The sequence below is a fragment of the Hyperolius riggenbachi genome, chromosome 12 (genome assembly GCF_040937935.1).
Source record: "Hyperolius riggenbachi isolate aHypRig1 chromosome 12, aHypRig1.pri, whole genome shotgun sequence".
Lineage (NCBI taxonomy): Eukaryota > Metazoa > Chordata > Amphibia > Anura > Hyperoliidae > Hyperolius > Hyperolius riggenbachi.
Window position 1 is genome coordinate 220,914,877 of NC_090657.1, and position 21,987 is coordinate 220,936,863.

The 21,987-nt window shown below is 46.5% G+C and overlaps 1 protein-coding gene across 1 annotated transcript in view; it reads right to left on the bottom strand.

The window, feature by feature from the left end:
- Nucleotides 1-212: 212 nt before the first annotated feature.
- LOC137541056 (interaptin-like) overlaps nucleotides 213-21,987 on the bottom strand; it is a 39,249-nt gene continuing 17,474 nt past the window's right edge. The window contains exons 5-6 of the mRNA XM_068262200.1: nucleotides 19,560-19,730; nucleotides 213-1,610 (exon numbers count right to left, since the gene is read on the bottom strand). Coding sequence (XP_068118301.1) covers nucleotides 213-1,610; nucleotides 19,560-19,730 — 1,569 coding nt within the window. The remainder of the gene's footprint in view (nucleotides 1,611-19,559; nucleotides 19,731-21,987) is intronic.

Sequence of the window (21,987 nt, forward strand, 5' to 3'; positions counted from 1 at the left end):
TTATCACACGTTCTTCATTGTCCCCCAAATGATAAAAGGCTTCAGAAACCTGTACTATGCAGTTTGGGACCTGAAATGAAACAGGATCCGCTTTGTACTATGGCATGTAGAGGTCCAATTAGTGGTCTACCCAGATTGACTAAGTAGTCATGTGACCTCTGAGGTTTACTGTATTTACAGGATTGACTCTGGCATCTGATGATCACTCTCACTTAATTTAAGGAAGCTGGAGTGTAGATCTTCCAGTCACATCGGGCCACGTGGAAATTACGTTGCTCAAGGTAAATACCAAGTTTTTCCTGCAAACGGCCCTCATGCCTGGCATCAAATGTTCGCTCTATGTCCTCTCTGCTCATGTGCTGTCTGTTATCGCCAAACGTACGCACGTTGTTCCTCACCTCTTCACTGCCGTGTAGCAGCTTGCTGAAGGATTCTGTTTCGGCACAGTTGCCATATGGCCATTCTTGTGGCTCATCCGTTACTCTGTGTTTAGGATCAAAGCTTGCTTTAAACATTTTGTTACATTTTACACATGGCGGAATTTTCTTATACCTACGACTGTGATTGTTAAACTTGTAGGCCACACAGTGGACGTTTTGTGGAAAGACTATACCATGACCACTATTTTCACAACTCACTGCATAGGAAATGGCCTTGTCCCAAACAAAAAGGGCACTTAAACAAATCATTATCCCCCTTTGTTTTTTACCTGTGCAGGACAGCGATGCTCCATAAGCAGACTCTAGAAAATTAGCATTGTTGGGATCTTTAATATAGCTATGTGCAACCACCGACGCCGAGAAGGCAAAGTCATTGACAATGAGTTTGTTACTGTTTTCTTTCTCCAGTCTCCACATCAATTTGTTCAGCTCCAGAAACACTGCCATGAGTGAATTAGGGTTTTTAATGTTCAATTTTACCAGTTTGTGCATGAGTGGTTCCAGGTTTTCACAGTTCAACTCCTCCAGTTTTTGCATGAGTGACTCTTGCTCTTCAATCTTTAGGATCTCCATTTTTTGCATGAGTGACTGCATGCTTTTGGTGTTCAGCTTTACCAGCTTTTGCCTGAGTGATTTGGTATTTTTGGTGTTCAGCTCACTGAGCTCTGCCAGCTTTTGTTTGAGGGACTCTGTGTTTTCATTGTTCAGCTCCACCACTTTTTGCATGAATGTCTCCATGTTTTCATTGTTCAACTCCACCAGTTTTAACAAGAGTGACTCTGCATTTTTGGTGTTCAGTGTCATCAGTTTTTGCTCAAGTGCCTTTTTACTTCTGCTGCTCAGCTCCACCAACTTTTGATTGAGTGATTTTGTGTTTTCGTTGTTCAGCTCCATCAGCTTTTGCTCAAGCGACTCTGCTTTTTGGTCGTCCGGCTCCACCAGCTGTGGCTCGAGTGACTTCACGTTTTCCTTGTTCAGCTCCACCAGTTTTTGCATGACAGAGTCTCGGTTATTGGTGTTCATCTCCACCAGCTTTTGCTTGAATGACTCTTTGTTTTTCGTGTTCAGCTCCACCACTATTTTCTTGATAGACTCTCTATATTTGGTGTTCAACTCCACCAGAGTTTCCTTGAGTGACTCTTTGTTTTCGGTGTTGTTCATTTTGGTCACCTGAGGGAAAACAGTGGTAGTTTTAAAGAAGTCCTTTTTCTAGTTCACCACAAAGATTTTTAGTTAAATATCTTCACATTCCTCCAGAAATTTACAATGAAAGCTCCACATTCCTCAAAATATTTTTTTCACAAGGGGTGCAGGCTTCTTTTCAGGGTTTAGCACCCAAAGCACATAGCTGATCGTTATTTTATGTACCGCAGCAATAATTAAGAAAAGGTTTATGAAGAACAATGATGTATCTTTATTCTAGACTTGGGATCTTTAGCTATAGGTCTGCATTTGTATGCAATTTATGTCAGCCACCAGAATTTGCTTAATTATTTCTAATATGAATAATTTCTAGAGCTGCCTGTAGTCTTTCCAGGGTCCTTTTTAATATAACACGGTATCTGTATAGAACAATATGAGTAGGTGATATTGGGTACTTTTTAAAGGCCCCTCTAGCTGCTATATCTGGGAATAGACCTCTTAGTAGGCAAGGAGTGATTTTGCTTATTTCTCCCTCTCATAGCCATAGCCTCAGGGGCACAGATGTATGTATTCCACCACGACTATCTGACGCGTGCGCTCCCATTCTCATTGCTACCATTTACTGCACTGAATGGTGAATAGGAATGGGTGTTTCCAAAGCCTATCAAAGTGCGTGTAATCAATGATAACCTGCATCAATTACCTTAATGAGATGCCAGCCGTCATTGACAAAGTGAAAGTAAAAAGACAAACACATTACTTCTTGTGTACTGTTAACAGTACATAGAAATAAAGTGGTGGGACATCTAGTGGCCAACTAGTAAAAATACACACTACATACATTAAATTAAAAATAAATAAATCCCCCATCAACCCCTTACCTCCCTCCCTCTCCCATAGTTAACAAAATAAAACAATTGTTAAAAAAGTGACACTTAAAAATAATTACGTTAGGGACTTTTTTAAATATATATGCCATGAGGGTATATTATTCTTATTTTTGCAAATAAAGGCTTTTAATTAGTGGTATAGGATAAACGAGCACAAAACTGAAAACACCTTTAGGGACATAATTTTAATGTAACAACCGGGGGAAAAAAAGGAGTGGGTTTTATCTGCAGGAGCAAGTTTTATTTTAGAACTACAATGGTTGAAAACCAAGAAGTGACTCTTTTTTTTCTTTTCTTATTATTCCCATTAAAATGCATTTAAAATAAAGTAATTATCAGCTAAACGTACCACCCAAAGAAAGCCTTTGATGGTAAAAAAAAAGATATAGATAATTTTGGTGCGATAATTAAAACATACTTGGCGAATAAATGGGAGGAGCGGTGAAAGGTGAAAATTGCTTTGGTCCAAAAGGGGAACACAACCTGTAGTGGTCAAGTGTTTAAGGTCGTCTTCACTCCTTCTGTTGTAATCCATTGTACCTTTTGGATTAAACTACATTGAAGCATTAGACTGGTGCCCGAACTGATTTTGTTCTCTTATATTGGATGATTGATTCATCATTGGTGGTGAGCAGGGGCATTGCTAGGATCCTAGGATATCCGGGGCACCCATGGGGCACTAGACAGGGAGAGCCCGTGGCCTGCGTCGCAGCAAAAATGGGCATGGCCATGCAGGGTGTTCGCGTGGTCATGGGGGCCAAATGTACATGAACTTAGCAGCGGCGTAACCTACATAAAGGGCCTGCTCAGCAAAATGTTGGATGGAGCCCCCTATCCTTTAATTAGATATTTACTATAAGTTTTAGTCAGAGTAAAGATGCATACACACATTCAATTTTAATTAGTCAATCACTGACCAATTTTACCACCCCCATGTAGTATGAGGGCCAACAGACTTTGAATACTATGAACAAAGCTGAGCTCTCAGAATACCTAGAAGTAGCAAAATTGGCTAATAAAAATGGTATATGTTCTGTTAGTTACCCTCTCAAAAGATGCACCTATTGTCTCCACCCCCACCCTTTAGATTGTAAGCCTCTGGCAGGGCCCTCCTCCCTAGTGTTTCCAGCTTGATTATGCAATCTTACTGACAATCGCCCCTCTTGTGGATTAGAACAGTCTCTATTTTGACCTATGACACTGTATTGTTATCAAATCATTTGCATGATCTTGTTTTGTTGTGAGTTTCCGTATGTTCTACCTTGTATGTTAACCCATTTATCTATTGTGCAGCGCTGTGTAATGTTGCCGCTTTATAAATACAATAAACTGTACATACAATCCAGATGATTTACAATCAGTTAAGGCACAGAGCAACACCTTACACTGTACATACTGGAGGTAACAGATCAACACACACTGCGGCTAGGTTACTATTAGTACAGGCACTGAGTAACAGCTTATACTGTACATACTGGAGGTAGTAGAGATCAACACACACTGCAGCTAGTTTACTGTCAATACAGGCACAAAGTAACACTGTACTGTACTGTACATACTGGAGGTAGCAGAGATCAAAACAGGCAATGCAGCTAGTTTACTATCAGTACAGGCAATCTAAGACATTTGGTACACTATAGCATGGATTAAATTGTGATCTCCTCTGAGGACAGGCAGTGACATGATTATGTACTTTGTAAAGTGCTGCAGAAGATGTCAGTGCTATATAAATACATAATAATATGAGATGCTTTTAGACTATGACTATGGTAGGGATTAGTTAGATTGTGAGCTTCTCTGAACACAGTCAGTGGTGTGACTATGTACTCTGTAAAGTGCTGCAGAAGACACCAGTGCTTTAAAAATACATAATAATAATCATAATAATAATAATAATAATAATAATAAGGTAGGACATTAGACTATGATTATAGTAGTATTAGATTGTGAGCTCCTCTGAGGACAGCCAGTGACAGACTATGTAATGTGCTGCAGAAGATGTTACTGCTATATACCGTAGATACATAATATTAATAATAATAATAATAATAATAATATGGAAGGACATTAGACTATGACTAAGATAGGAATTAGGGTGTGAGCTCCTCTAAAGACAGTCAGTGACATGACTATGTACTCTGTAAAAAATGCTACAGAAGATGTCACTGCTGTATAAATAATAATAATATGGTAGGACATTAGACTATGATAGCATTAGATTGTGAGCTCCTCTGAGGACAATCAGTGATATGACTATGTACTCTAAAGTGCTGCAGAAGATGCCAGTTCTATATAAATACATAATAATAATAATATGGTAGGACATTAGACTGTGACTATGGTAGGATTAGATTGTGATCTCATCTGGGGAATGTCAGTGACATGACTATGTACTCTGTAAAGTACTGCAGAAGATGTCAGTTCTATATACATAATAATAATATTGTAGGACATTAGACTATGATAGCATTAGATTGTGAGCTCCTCTGAGGACAGTCAGTGATATGACTATGGTATGTACTCTGTAAAGTGCTACAGAAGATGTCAGTACTCTATAAAAGGGCTGTGGCATCGGTACAAAAATCATCAGAGTCCGACTCCTCAGTTTATGAAACCACTGACTCCAACTCCAGGTATCCAAATTGCTCCAACTCCTCGGTCTTATTTTTTTACAAAGGCTATGGATTTGGTTCAAAAATCATCTGACTTCAACGACTCAGTTTATTGGAACCACCGACTCCAACTCCAGGTACCCAGAATTGCTCCGACTCTGACTCCTCAGCGCTGACTTCACAGCCCTGCTATATAAATACATAATTATATGGGAGGATATTAGACTATGGCAGGGATTAGATTGTAAGCTCCTCTGAGGACAGTCAGTAACAAGACTTGGTACTCTGTAATGTGCTGCAGAAGATATCAGTGCTATATAAATACATAGTAATAATATGGTAGGACAGACTATGACTATGGTAGGATTAGATTGTGAGCTCCTCTGAGGACAGTCAGTGACATGACTATGTACTCTGTAATGTGCTGCAGAAGATGTCAGTGCTATAGAAATACATAATAATAATATGGCATGGCAGGGCATTAGACTATGATCATTACTGTGTATTATGTAAAGTGCTGCAAAAGATGTCAGTGCTATAGTATCCTCTATTCGGTCTCTCATTCAGTCCACAGCACCTAAGACTTATTCAACTCCTGGAAATAGTGGCAAAAACAACCTAACACCCTGGACTGACTTCAAAAGTAATAGTGAGGAAGAGATCTCAGACATCCTCCGTCGCCTCCGCCAGACAACCTGCGACCTGGACCCTGGACCAACTAAACATATGATGAAATGCCCTGACCTGCTTGGTCCAGCATTTCACAAAATAGTAAAATGCTCTCTGCAAGCAGGGAGGTTTCCTACCTCTCTAAAAGAAGGAATCATCAAGCCCCTTCTTAAAAAACCTTCCATGGATCCAGATGCTATGAGCAGCTACAGACCTGTCTCCAACCTCCCCTTCTTAGGTAAAGTTATTGAAAAGCCTGTCTATCGGCAACTTGAAACCAGGCTGTCAGTAAACAACATCCTGGACCCTCTACAATCTGGCTTTAAAGTGAATGTTTACCGGTCTAAAAAAGAAAGTCAGATACTCACCTAAGGAGAGGGAAGGCTCGGTCCTAATGAGCTTTCCCTCTCCTCTCCCGGTGCCCGGTCCCGTGCAGGACCCCCAATGGCAGTATTCGACCAGTTTGGTCAAATACTGCCACTTCCGCATGCCTTCGGGAGCTTTCGGGAGCACTCGGGCTCCCGAAGACGGGCCGCTCCATACTACGCATGCGCGAGCGCCCTCTATGACGCACTCGCGCGTACGTAGTATGGAGCGGCCCGTATTCGTAAGCCCGAGTGCTCCCGAAGACCTCCGAAGTCCCTGCGGCAGCGGACACGAACAGGGGAGCCAGCGCAGCACCGAGGGCACCGGGAGAGGAGAGGGAAGGCTCATTAGGACCGAGCCTTCCCTCTCCTTAGGTGAGTATTTGACTTTTTTTTTTTATTAGCGGTACCCATTGGCTTTAAGAAACACCACAGCTGTGAAACAGCCCTCATCCAAGTCTGCAACGACCTGCTCATGGCAAGGGACAGAGGGGAATGCTCCATCCTAATCCTGTTGGATCTCTCAGTGGCTTTTGATACAGTTGACCATGAAATCCTGCTTAACAGACTGCAGGAGTACTGTGGAATCAGTGGATCAGTCCTCCAGTGGTTCAGATCATTCCTGACTGACAGAACACAGAGAGTATCCCTAGGTCCTATAATGTCCAAACCTGCACCTCTACAATTCGGAGTGCCACAAGGATCAATCCTATCCCCTCTGCTGTTTGCAATCTACATGCTGCCACTCGGTACACTTATCCTACGTCATGGCCTGACGTACCACTGCTACGCCGATGACACACAGCTATACCTGTCCTTCAAACCTGGTGGAACAGACCCTACCCCAAAAATAAACTCTTGCTTAGCTGAACTACAGGCATGGATGAATAACTGGTTAAAACTGAATGCTGACAAAACTGAGGTCCTGTTTGTCCAAAGCCAGCACTCGCCATCAAAACAGCTCTATCCTAAAGCAACACCAATCAGGATTGGGAATTCAGACATAAACAGCTCCAACCTTGTGCGCAGCCTTGGCGTACTAATCGATGGGGAATTGAGTTTCAGAAACCAAATTTCATCTGTAGTTAAATCTTCCTTCTTTCATCTGAAGAACATTGCAAAGATTAAACATCTGATTCCCCCAGAGGATCTTCCAACCCTAGTTCACGCCTTCATCACATCACGGCTGGGTTACTGCAATGCCCTTTATGCTGGCCTCCCCAAAAAGGACCTGCGTCGCCTGCAATTAGTGCAGAATGCTGCTGCCAGATTGCTAACAAAGCAGCCTCGCCACTGTCACATTACACCGATCCTTCGCTCACTGCACTGGCTACCAGTAGAATGGAGAATACTCTTCAAGATTGGACTGCTGACATTCAAATCCCTGCACAATCTGGGCCCTGGATACATGAAGGACTTGCTGAAGCTGCACCACACCTCTCACAACCTCAGATCAGTTCTATAAACTTGGTCACTCCCAGAGTGCACCTCAAAAAATCTGGAGATAGAGCCTTCTGTCATGCTGCCCCTACTCTTTGGAACTCCCTGCCACACCCAGTAAAGACAGCACCATTCCTGGAGCTATTCAAATCCAGACTGAAAAGCCACCTGTTTAGCCTGGCATTTCCAGACTTATAAAATTCTTCCTCTGTACCACGATGGGCGGAGCCATGCTTATGTGCTTTGAGTCCCACGGGAGAAAAGCGCTTTACAAATGTTATTTGTTGTTGTTGTTGTTGTATATGAATACATAATTATATGGCAGAGATTAGGCCTCAGTCTGCGTTATAAAATTTTCTAACGTGAAAAACGCACAGTAATACAAAGTCTGTGCGACATTCCGTGCACACGTTGCGTTGTGTGTAACGTGTAGCAATATTTAGAAAGTGCTGCATGCTGTGCGTTTAGCAATACATTTGCTGCGTTGTGTGTTGCACATGCTCAGTAAGGTTTTTTAAAAAAAAATAAAAAAATGTAACGCATGCCCAGTTTTTGTTTCATCACTGTGCGACGAAAACGGCGACACCAAACGCAGGGCTAAATAACGTCCAAGTTATAGTCTTTCAATGCGTTGCATTAGGGGCACGTTATGCCACCTTAACGTTGCATCAAACGCAACGTCCCACTGTGAAAGAGGCCTTAGAGTGTGAGCCTCTCTGAGGAGAGTCAGTGGAAACACACACACACACACACACACACACACACACACACACACACACACACACACACACACACACACACACACACACACACACACACACACACACACACACACACACACACACACACACACACACTATATACACACACACTACACACTATATACACACACACTACACACTATATACACACACACCACACACACGCACCACACACGCACCACACACCACACACACACACACACACACACACACACACACACACACACACACACACACACACACACACACACACACACACACACACACCTTAAAAACAGCTTACAACAGTATAAGGCAGATTTTGCAGTTAATTTATTCCAGACAAGGGACACAGTGGGCGGGATTCGGAGCACGTGCTTCGAATCTTTAGACCTAATGACGCGTCTGGTGGTGAGTACAGACAAAACAGTCTTCAGAATCCAAGTCCTAAATATCCAGCGTACATATGAGTGCCAGTCACTTCTGTCTACTACTCATACAAGCAATTGTGTATTTGTTCACATTTTCCACATGCAAATGTTCATTTTTTTTTGTAATTGTAGCAAACTAATAGCAATGTGTGTGGTATGCAAAAAAAAGCAAAGTTTTCAGGTAGGAAATGTCACGAATAAGAAACAAAGTAACCTTTTCTAAAATTCAACCAGCCTGGAGCACCTGAAAGCCACACATTAAATGAGTAATGTAAAGATTAAACAGTGCTGTATGCCTACATGTACCCCAGTGTCGGTGGAAACTGTCTACCAGACTAGACAGAGGACCAGTGGAAATGACCACAGATACTAAGACCAAATCTATTGTGCAATCGTGTTTATTGCCAACCCCACCCATGGGCGTAGCAATTACCCCTGTGACCCCTGCCATCGCAGGGGGGCCCAGAGGCTTGGGGGACCCCTCTTCATCCCTCTCCCCAACTGCAAGTGCAGACAGTTAGCAAAGAAACCTCCCCATTCCCTCATGGAAACCATGTGCAGGAGAGTGTGTGTCATTTTTTTTCCTGCTTCCAGAGGCTGCTTCACAGCAGAACACTCTCTGCTGTCATTTGACGGCTCCCAATCCTATGGGGGTTGGGAGCAAAAAGGGCCCCATGCTATAATTTTTGCAGGGGGGCCCTATTAAGTCTAGTTACGCCCCTGATTCTATCTATTTACAACATGCAAAGAACGAAGAAACCACAATATTGCCAATCACCATTTATAAAGTGCATACAAGTTAACCACAATATAACAACAAAACAGTGTGTACACCCCCCCCCCCCCCCCAACGTAATACTACATATACACAAAAATATATACATAGAGCTGGATTTACAGCTCCGGAGCCTGAAGGTTCAGGCGTTCTGGCACCCTAAACCCTGCCCCTCAACTCAGGACACACCCCCATATTAGGTAGACTTCTCTTCTCCCCAGACTAGGTAGCCGGATCTTCCCCAATATATGGCAACCCCATTAATCTAGGTCAGTGATATGCAAACTTGGCTCTCCAGCTGTTAAGGAACTACAAGTCCCACAATGCATTGCAGGAGTCTGACAGCCACAGTCATGATTCATAAAGGCAAATGCATTGTGGGACTTGTTCCTTAACAGCTGGAGAGCCAAGTTTGCAGATCACTTATCTAGGTAATAGCCACCACCTCCTTGCCGTATAGGGAGCCAGATGTGCTCCCTCCCCAGTATTATGTAGCCCCCTCCCAATAAGTAAGGGGACATTTGGGGAGGGGAGCCACCTTTCCTAAATAAGGCGCTTGTAGGCATGAGCCTACAGTGCCTTATGCTAAAACTGGCCCTGCATATACTACCAATCGCAGTACAGCAGACGCGAAACTAGAGGGGTGCAGGCATGGCTCCTGCCATAGGCGCCACTGCACTATGGGCACCATGCCTGCCTCCCGTGCTTCAGCCATTGCTGCCTCTTCACTGGTACTCCCCCCTCCTGCCTCCTCTGCTGCCACCTCTTCATAGCCCATCAGACATCCGATGAGTGGCATCAGGAGAAACAGAGATCGAATGCATACACTACGCGTCAGTTGCACGCCAAATGCGGAAGTGACCAATGACGTCATTTCCGCATTTGGCGTGCACCAGGCGCGCACTGTATGCGTCCACTTTCTGTATCTCCTGTCCCCGCTCTTCAGATGTCTGACGGGCTATGAAGAGGCAGCAGCAGCGGGGAGGCGGGAGTACCAGCCAAGCTGCACCAATGGCACATCACACTGATCTCAAGTCTGTAATGGTGATCCCAGTAATGGTCCAGCCAGTCACAGCCCCCAGCAAGCCTCAGGTTTCAGCCAGCTTCGGCCCCCAGCAAGCCCCAGGTCTCAGCCATCCGCAGCCCCCAGCAAGCCCCAGGTCTCAGCCATCCGCAGCCCCCAGCAAGCCCCAAGTCCCAGCCATCCGCAGCCCCCAGCAAGCCCCAGCCAGCCCCAGCCAGCCCCAGCGCCCTGCAAGCCCCAGGTCTCAGCCAGCCTCAACCTCCAGCAAGCCCCAAGTCCAAGCCAGCCTCAGTCCTCAGGAAGCCCGAGGTCCCAGCCAGCCTCAGCCCCCAGCAAGCCCCAGGTCTCAGCCAGCCCCAGGACCCATCCAGCTTCAGCCTCCAGCCAGCCCCCAGCAAGCCCTAGGTCCCAGCCAGTCCCAGGTCTCAGCCCCAGCTAGCAGCCTTAGCCCTCAACTAGCAGCCTCTGTCCTCAGTCAGCCCCCAGCTAGCCTTAGCCCCCTAGCTAACAGCCACTGTCCCCCGGTTAGCCCCCACGCAGCCAGCCTCAGCCCCAGCTAGCACCCACCCTGCCCCCAGCTATGCTCAGCACCCAACCTAGCCACCACCAGCACCCAGTAACCATTCAGCCCCCAGATAGCACCCACCTAGAACCAAGCCCACCTGTGCCTCCAGTTACCACTCATCCAGTCCCTGCCAGCACCCAACCAGCACTTAGCACCCACCCAGCCCCCAACCAGAACCCAGCACAGCTCTACAGCACCCACTCAGCTATATCCCAGCCAGGCTTAGCAGCCAGCACCCACCCAGCTGTCGCCAGCAACCAGCCAGCCTCAGCACCTAGCACCCACTCAGCCCCCAGCCAGCTTAAGCACCTAGCCAGCACCTAGTACCCACTCAGCTGTAATTGTGAGGGGAAAGGTTAGTTATTGGAGTGGAGAGAGGGGTGGTTAGAATGGGAGAATGTTAACAGTCAAGAGGGGAAGATTAGCACTGGTGTGGGAGGTTATTGTTAGGTGTTAAAGGGAATGTCCAAGCAAAATAAAAAAATGAGTTTCACTTACCTGGGGCTTCTACCAGCCCCATGCAGCCATCCTGTGCCCTTGTAGTCACTAACTGCTGCTCCAGTCCCCCGCTGGCAGCTTGCCAGGAGTTGAAAGTTAGTGCTAGAATATAGTACCCACAAGGGAATAAAAAAAAGTTTTCCAAAAAAAAACTACCCCGCCTCAAAGAACACAGACCAGAGTACAAATGTAAGTGTAACGATCGGTGTCAGCACACAGAGAGAATCTGATTATTGGTGATCTGCAGAATCACCAATAATACAGATATGACTAACCTCTGGACACCTATATAGTGTGAGTGTTTGGTGCAACAGTAATGACTTTGAGTAGGACCACCCGAGGAGCAGGTGGCCCTTGGCAGTATGAGGAACACCTCCCTCTGGGAAGTATGAAGACCTTCCAGCAGCCTGAGACTTCCAAGGGGATGGAGCCCCAGGCGGAATAACAGGAAGGCCTATCTCTCAAGAGAGAGTGATGGCTCGCAAGGTCGGGCAGGCTAGGTCGGCAACACACGGGCAGATAAGGTACAGAGACAATAGACTGATTCAGTAACCGTGGACAGGCAGAGTTTGGCAACACGAAGGCAGATGTGCTGAGGTACCGAATCAGAAAGCAAGAGCGAGGTCAACAGAGCAAATGGTCATAACCGGTAACAAATAAGGCCTAGTCTTGGGTGTGAGGTCCGTGGTCTCAACACCCTGGAACTAGTCTGAAGTATAACACAATATTAACACAGTAGTAATCTGGCTCAGTGTGAATTCCCAGGTCCTCCTGGTTCTAACACACTGTGGGATCTGACTATGGTCTGAGTGCTTTGACGTAAGTGTTCGCAACGGCAGACAACTTGAGACTGACCAGCAATAACTTTATATAGAGCGGCGCTCCCTGGCGCCACCCAGCGCTGATCAACCAATAGCTGCCCGCTCTGAGATCAGCTGACCAACCTGGTCAGCTGATCCCTCTCCGTTTGTGATAAAGGTTCCGCCTCTCCGCACGCGCGTGTATTCCTCAATCTGTGTGTACTAGAAGGCCCAGCCACATCAGACGCATGCCGCCGGGTGCAAACCGCTGAGCCGAATGCGGAACCAGCCGCCTCGCTGCCAGTCCGCGCGGCGGCTTTTCCGCAATCTATTACAGTACAAACCCCCCCCCCCCCCGAGGAGTGGACTCCGGACACTTTCCACCAGGCTTCCCAGGATGTGAGTTATGAAACTCCTTCTTTAATTCCTCTGCGTGCATGCGACAATCTGGCACCCAAGTTCTCTCCTCTATGCCATATCCCTTCCAGTGAACCAGATACTGCACGGAGTTCTGCACTAGCCGGGAGTCCAGAATCTTTTCTATCTCATACTCAGGTTAGTCATCAATCAACACAGTGGGGGGGGGGGGGGGGGGGGGGGTTGTGGAGCGGAATCCACGCCGGCTTAAGCAAAGACACATGGAATGATCTTACACCTCGCATGCTGGTAGGGAGATCAATAGCATAAGTGACATTATTAATTTTTCTGGTCACTGGAAAAGGACCTATGAATCTAGGGCCCAGTTGTTTCAGAGCCAAATGTCGTGTGGACACCCAGACCAAATCCCCTGGAGAGAATTTCCACTCTATGGATCGTCTCGTCAGCCTGTTTCTTTTGGTTCTGAAAAGCCTTCCCCCAAATTTCTCTTAACCATCCCCCAAATTTGTTTCAAGGCCCTCTGCCAATCCTCCAAGGCTGGAAATGGAGTAGACGCTACTGGCAATGGGGCAAACTTGGGTGACCTTCCCGACACCACCTGAAATGAGGAAAATCCTGAGGAGGAACTTTTCAGATTGTTGTGTGCAAATTCTGCAAACGGTAAAAACTTTACCCAGTCGGTTTGTGCATCTGCAACATAACATCTAAGAAACTGTTCCAGGGACTGGTTGACTCTTTCGGTCTGGCCATTGGTCTGTGGGTGGTAGCCTGATGAAAAAGAAAGATCCATGTCCAACTGATGGCAAAATGCCCTCCAAAACTTAGATACGAATTGGACTCCCCGATCTGACACTACATTTTCCGGAATGCCATGCAGCCGGAAAATGTGCTGGATGAAGAGATCAGCCAATTCCTGGGCCGAGGGGAGTCCTTTCAAGGGGACAAAATGAGCCATCTTACTGAATCTATCTACTACCACCCAAATGACCGTCATGCCCTCAGACCTGGGGAGTTCTCCCACAAAATCCATGGACAAATGGGTCCAAGGTTCACTCGGAACTGGTAAAGGCTGCAACGTCCCAACAGGTGCCTGACGGCAGGGTTTGCTCCTGGCACACTGCACACACTGCACATCTAGCAAGCAGGTCCTGAGTTCTGGTGGCCCCAGGATGACCAGCATTCTTGTGAGAATGAAACAGCTGCAACAGTTGTAGGCGAAAAGGCAATGGCACAAACCGAACCCCCTCAGGCTTCCCCTCTGGAACATCCTGTTGGTATGGACTCAGAGTAACAGTCCAGTCTTTCCAGGTCTCAGTGGCTGCCAAGACCACCTTCTGAGGTAGAATGGTCTCAGGGGCTGAGGGCTGTGCTGTCTCGGGCTCTAAACACCTGGATAAGGCATCGGCCTTGATGTTCTTACTACCAGGGGTATATGTAATTACAAATCTGAATCTCGAAAAGAACGACCACCGGGCCTGTCGAGGGCTAAGTCTCTTAGCGCCCTCTATGTACTCTAAATTTTTGTGGTCCGTGTAAACTGTGATGGTATGTTCTGCCCCCTCTAGCCAATGTCGCCATTCCTCAAAGACCAACTTGATGGCTAAAAGTTCCCGGTTGCCGATATCGTAGTTTTTCTCTGCGGGTGAAAACCTACTAGAGAAATAGGCACCTGGGTGAAGTTTCCCTGAAAACCAGAACGCTGAGACAATACAGCCCCCACCCCCACCTCTCAGGCATCGACCTCCACGATAAAGGGGAAGGCGATATCTACATGTCTCAATATGGGTGCAGAACAGAACAGTTTTTTTAGAGTGGAAAAAGCAGCATGAGCCTCTGCGGACCAGTGGTGAGTATCCGCTCCTTTCTTGGTGAGACTGGTGAAAGGCGAGACCACCGTAGAGTACCCCTTTATGAACCTTCTGTAGTAGTTGGCGAACCCCAGAAATCTCTGGAGTGCCTTCGGTCCCACAGGCTGAGGTCACTCCAAGACAGCAGAAACCTTTCCAGGGTCCATAGAGAGGCCAGAGGTTGAGATAATGTACCCCAGAAAGGCAACAGAGGTCACTTCAAAAATGCATTTTTCCAATTTGGCATACAGCAGATTCCGTCTCAATTTCCGCAGCACAAACTTAACATGTTTCCTATGCTCTGAGAGGTTGGATGAAAAAAATCAGTATATCGTCCAGATACACCAAGACGAATTTGCCCAACACCTCCCTGAACACCTCATTAATCAGCTCCTGGAAGACGGCCGGGGCGTTACACAACCCGAAGGGCATCACCAGGTACTCGTAATGCCCGTCGGGTGTGTTAAAGGCCGTCTTCCATTCATCACCGTCCCTGATACGTACAAGGTTGTATGCACCCCTCAAATCCAGTTTCGAGAAAATTTTTGCGTTGGTGACCTGAGTGAACAGATCGTCAATCAAAGGCAAAGGATAGCGATTTTTCACTGCAATCTTATTTAAGCCCCGATAATCAATGCAGGGACGAAGGCCTCCATCCTTCTTTTTCACGAAAAAGAATCCTGCCCCTGCTGGTGACCGAGAGGGACGAATAAAACCTTTAGCCAAATTTTCTCTGATGTACTCCTGCATAGCCAATTTCTCTGGCCCAGACAAATTATAGAGATGACCTCTAGGGGGCATACAACCAGACCTGAGATCAATGGGACAATCAAAGGGACGGTGGGGAGGAAGTTTATCCGCTGATTTGGGACAAAACACGTCAGCAAATTCTGAGTACAGGCTCGGCAAACCTTCCACCTGAATCTTGGTGTTACCCATGGTTACCTTCGCTAAACAATGATGATGGCAATGGATAGACCAGCTCGTTAGCTGACCTGAAGCCCAATCGAACTGAGGGGAGTGAAGTTGTAACCATGGCATGTCAAGAATGATCGTGGAAGTTGTCATCCGCAAAACCAGAAATTGTAGACACTCTCTATGTAACACCCCCACCGTGACCCTTAACTCTGGGGTCTGAGACAGAGGGTATTTACTCTGCAGAGGAGAGTCGTCTACTGCCGTGACCAGAATCTGTTGATTCAAAGGAGACATAGGAATCCTCAATTTTTTTGCAAATTCGTAATCCATAAAGTTGGCTGCTGTGACGGATTGCGGAGAAACCGGCGCGCCTTCTGACAGTCAGGCGGCGGTTTCCCCGCAGCAACATGTGGCTAGTTTTGCTGGACCTAGTAGTGCACACAGATGGAGAGCTGCGCGCGCGCCGCAAGACAGGCTTTTTATACCAATAGGAGAAGGGTCAGCTGATCGAGGCGGTCAGCTGACCCCAGCTCAGTTGCTGATTGGTTGATGGGAGCTGGGTGGCGCTGGAGAGTGCTCCACTATATATATCTCTTGCTGCTGTTCAGTTGCTGGTTGTCTGGCGTTGCGAATACCTATGTGTTAGCACTCAGACCTAGTCAGATCTTTCAGTGTGGTGGAACCAGGAGGACCTGGGAATCCACACTTAGCCAGTTTACTCTGTATTATCTGTGTTATTCTTTAGACCAGTTCCAGGGTGTAGAGACCACGGACCTCTGATATACCGTTGCCAAACCCTGCTTGCCTTGGGTACCGAATCAGCTTACTGTTTTGTACTTTATCTGTCAGTGTGTTGTCGACCCAGCCTGCCCGACCCTTCTGGCTGTCACCCATCTCTTGGAGGCTCAGCCTCCTTGCAGGGGCCCTCTGCCTCTCGGAGGGGACACTGCTGCTAAACCAGTCAAGGTCTCCTTTCCCTGGAGTCTTTGACTGCAGTAGAGTCTATCTCTACTTATTGGACCACCTGCTACCCCGGTGGTTCAATTTCTACTGTTGCACCAAACACTCACACGCTTCAGGTGTCCAGAGGTTAGCAATATATCTGTATTCTCGGTGATTCTGCAGATCATCAATAATCAGGTATAGATCTGTATTTTTGGTGATACTGCAGATCACCAATAATCAGATTCTCTCTGCGTGTTGACACCAATCGTTACAGCTGCTGAGCCAGAGTCTAGGAAGGCTTCAGTAGCAACTGTTTGATCCTCCCATGATATAGAACAAGGGAGGAGTAAACGTTCATCGTTTAGAGGTAAAGACTGCGCGCCTAGGGTATTACCTCTGACTACACCTAGGCGGCAGCGTTTCCCGACTTTTTGGGACAATTCTGCACTCTGTGACCCTCCTCTGCACAGTATAAACAGAGCTGTTCGGTCTTTCTGCGATTCTGCTCCACCCGGGATAATGCTGACCGACCAATCTGCATTGGCTCAGACGGAGGTGAAGCGGGTGGAGGAGAGGCGTAGGAGACATATCTCACATTGTTTCTACACCGAGTCTGTTTCTGGTAGCATATACGACGATCAACCCTGACTGCTAATGAAATGGCCTCATCAATAGATTTCGGCTCAGGATGTCCCAACATTAGATCAGAGACCGCGTCTGACAACCCTGACAAAAAACAGTCCAGAAGTGCAAATGATCCCCATCTAGCTGATACTGCCCATTTCCTGAACTCGGCTGCGTAAATCTCAACCGGATCCTTGCCTTTCCGCAAAGTCTTGAGCTTCCGCTCAGCGGTAGAAGCAATGTCCGGATCATCATAAATTATAGCCATAGCTTTAAAAAATTCCTCAACTGATGTTAGGGTCTCATGCCCTGTCTGGAGACTATATGCCCAAGTCTGCGAATCCCCTGACAACAGAGTCTTAATAAAGGTAATTCTCTGTGTCTCGGTTCCTGATAATTTGGGCCTTAACTCAAAGTATGACAACACTCTATTTTTAAAATTCTGAAAGTCAGATTTGTGACCAGAAAACCTTTCGGGCACAGGCATACGCAAGTCTGTACCTGGAGGAGATCGCACTGTATTCACAGCCGTCTGAAGGACTTGTAAAGACCCAGACAAAGCGTTGATCTGGGTCTGATGACTGTCCAGCACTCGGATGTAATTTTCCACCGAGGTGGTGAGTGCATCAAGACGGCTGTTAAGTGCGTCCATTTTGTTTTTAAGGTCTGCCGTTCTGTAACGATCGGTGTCAGCACACAGAGAGAATCTGATTATTGGTGATCTGCAGAATCCCCAAGAATACAGATGTATACCTGATTATTGATGACCTGCAGAATCACCAATAATACAGAAATGACTAACCTCTGGACACCTATATAGTGTGAGTGTTTGGTGCAACAGTAATGACTTTGAGTAGGACCACCCGAGGAGCAGGTGGCCCTTGGCAGTATGAGGAACACCTCCCTCTGGGAAGTATGAAGACCTTCCAGCAGCCTGAGACTTCCAAGGGGATGGAGCCCCAGGCGGAATAACAGGAAGGCCTGTCTCTCAAGAGAGAGTGATGGCTCGCAAGGTCGGGCAGGCTAGGTCGGCAACACACGGGCAGATAAGGTACAGAGACAATAGACTGATTCAGTAACCGTGGACAGGCAGAGTTTGGCAACAGGAAGGCAGATGTGCAGAGGTACCGAATCAGAAAGCAAGAGCGAGGTCAACAGAGCAAATGGTCATAACAGGTAACAAATAAGGCCTAGTCTTGGGTGTGAGGTCCGTGGTCTCGACACCCTGGAACTAGTCTGAAGTATAACACAGCAGTAACACAGTGTCCCTAGTCTTGGGTGTGAGGTCCGTGGTCTCAACACCCTGGAACTAGTCTGAGCCAGATTACTACTGTGTTAATATTGTGTTATACTTCAGTGTGAATTCCCAGGTCCTCCTGGTTCTAACACACTGTGGGATCTGACTATGGTCTGAGTGCTTTCACGTAAGTGTTCGCAACGGCAGACAACTTGAGACTGACCAGCAATAACTATATATAGAGCGGCGCTCCCTGGCGCCACCCAGCGCTGATCAACCAATAGCCGCCCGCTCTGAGATCTGCTGACCAACCTGGTCAGCTGATCCTTCTCCGTTTGTCATAAAGGTTCCGCCTCTCTGCACGCGCGTGCGTATTCCTCAATCTGTGTGCACTAGAAGGCCCAGCCACATCAGACGCATGCCGCCGCGTGCAAACCGCTGAGCCGAATGCGGAACCAGCCGCCTCGCTGCCAGTCCACGCGGCGGCTTTTCCGCAATCTATTCAAGTAAGTGAGAAAGGATGCTATTTTTTTAAAATGGGGGGCCCGCGCAATTTCAGTGTTTGCCATAGGCGCCATATTACCCAGATACGCCTCTGCCGTGCAGAAGGAAGCAGACAGGAAAAAAACGTCAGGACAGACTACAGGTTTGGCAACAGATAAGACATAGAATACTCTGGACAAACCTGGTTCCTGTATGTTCCTGAGACTCAGACCAAGGAGCACAACATCCTGGCACTGCTTAGTTCTTGCAGGACTCTTAAATATTCCACACCTGCTGCATGATGAAGCCAAAGAGCCAGCACAATAGACCACCACCTGTCTCCAAACAGGACAGAGCCACCTGCTGGTGGACATGAGACATGTTGCGATAGCCCTATGTGTAGTACCAATCCTACTAAGAACTTGTCTGTCTTCCCGTTTTATGTTTTCTATTGCAACAGTTAATAATCCAGTGTTTGCTGTCCCAGTACTAATGCCCGTGATAGCTCTGTGTGACTATGAAAAGCCTATGATATAACAGGATATTGATGAAAAAGCTCAATAGGCCATAACTTTTCTGTGTGGGAGTTCAGCTGAATGAATCAGATTTTATGTCACACTGACATGACTGCTGTTCACATTTTTCACTTAGTTTTCAAAATCTATTTTCAATTAGTACTACCGATACCATTATTTATTTTATAATGTAATTGAGCTGATTAAACCAGTTGCTTACATATTCCAGTAGGATGGAGTACGGCGTCTGACGTGGAAAATGGGTTTTGTATTCTTGAAAGAGCTGTTGAAAACGTTTTTTATAGGCTGCTACGTCTCTGTCGGGAATAAATAGCTCAGGGCGGATTTGTGGCTTATTAATATGTCCAAAGAAGAAGATGGCGTGTAATACCTGGGGAAAACACATAATCCATATTAGAATTCAGATGCCTTCATAAAGCAGTTTTTTTCACACATTTTATGTTGGGTAGAAATGGCAGCTCGGCAAAGCATATACTAGCAAAAACAATGCTCTACCTTTTTAAAATGTCACGTAGAGATTACTGTACTCTACCATGGATAAGCCGACTTTTTGGTGACAAATTTCTGTCTTAAAGCGGACCCAAACCAAACATTTTTTTTATTCAAAATATTCAGTTGCACCACTCTGACACATACAAAGATAAATAAACACTCCTTCAAGCCTTTGAGCATTTCAGTGCATGCTTTTCACCCTTCTCTTTTCATAACTAGGGTTATACAGGTGGCAGCCATTAGCAATTCCTCCTTTGCCAGACACCTCCTACTCCACCAGTCTGCCGGATTCTGTCCCGGCAATATGAAAGGAAGGGAGGGGTTCCTCCAATAAATGTAAAATATTGTATATTTGTCATCATGCAGCTGAAAAAAGGCTGCTATTTAGTATTATAATTTAGAAAATAGATTTTATTTTTGCAATTGTGTATTTTTATTTTGGGTCCACTTTAAAAGTGTGTGTGTGTGTGTGGGGGGGGGGGGAGACTGGGGTGTCGGTATCTGTGAGTACAGTGAGTACTATACCTATGTGAGGGGACCCAGTAGGCAGTGTATGCATTAGTAGCATACCCATAACTATACTCACCTCTCCTTGCCTCAGCTTCAGTCCTTGTGTCACCCTGACAGCTTCGTAACTCACGGCAAGAGTTCTGGGACTTCACTGTGGTCACATGCCAGTGCGACCCCAGAGCTCTAGTAGTGTTATGAAGCTGGATGAAGGAGAGGTAGCTAATGGTGTCCAGTAGGCTTCCCATGCTCACCCTGCATGGGGGGCACTAGGGTCAGACATTAGATGGTTGGCCTTTTGGCGAGTCCCTGCATTTGACTCATTTTTAAAGTTACCTCGGGAGGGGGAAGCTTCTGGATCCTAATGAGGCTTCCCCCGATTTCCTCCATCCAAGCTATCCAGCGCGGGAAGGCCCCAAACACTGGGGAGGTAAATATTTACCTACCGCGACCCAGCCCAGACACAGTAGCGGCTCTCCAAATGGCCTTCGGTGAAAATGGCAAAACCTGATCGGGTCCACTCTACTGCACAGGCCACTCACTGGTGGAGCCGGGGGAGATAAATATTGCAGGAGCTACTGCGCCTGCACCACAGCTGACACCCTTGTTGGCCGTGGTTTTGAGGGGTTCCAGCGCTGGATCCCCAGGATGAAGGACGAGGGAAGCCTCATTAGGATCCAGAGGCTTCCTCTTCCTGAGGTAAATATCTCCCAGAGGGTTTTTTTTCTTACAGTTTAGCTTTAAAGGATATCTTAGCAAGAAAATAATTTAAAAATGAGGGCAGCAGGCATTTGTTTCCTCATGTCCACCACTCCACCTATTCTACTCCATCCCCCTCAGTTACTGTGTACTGATCCCCTGAACTTACTTCCTGGTCAGGTGGTCGCAGCTGACTGCTGTCCAGCAGTCCTTGATCGTAGTTGTTGCATAGTGCGCATGGCCGTGGGTGCATGATCAAAGACTCCGGGCAGCACCTGCGCTGCCGCGACCACCCCGACCAGATAGTAAGTTTGGGGGATTGGTAAATGGTAATGGAGGGGGACGGAGGAGAATGGGGGGAGCGGTGGCATGAGAGCCCACTACACATGCCTGCTCCCTCCTCCGTATTAAAATAGTTTTTGCGCTAGGGTATCCTTTAAGGCCAAAAGTGTGTTGGGTGATAGGCACAGCTTTGGGTCAGCTCTTCTGAAAGCATATAGGGCTGGTGCACACCAAGAGCTTTTCTGAGTGTTTTTAAAAACGTTAGCGCCTTGCAAAAGCGCTTGGCTAATTTATTTGAATGGGATGGATCACAACAGAGCGGTGTGCTTTTTTCTCAAACACAAACTCAGGTCCTGCAACATTTCAGCTGATTTCTGAGGTGATTCACCCTCAATGTTAAGTATAGGAAAATCGCTCTAAAAAGCGCTACATTTTTCAAGCGTTTTTGTTACAGAAGCTGTTCAGTTACAGCACTACTGTAACAAAATATAAAAAACGCTCCAAAAAAATGCTAAGCATGATTAGAAAATCTCTAGGCACATGCCTAGAATTGCCTTAAAAAAATCACTTCAAAAAGCTCTAAGAGTTTGCTTTTACGCTGGCGCTTTTTGGTGTATACGTTTGGCAAGCATGCCTGTTAGTGTCTC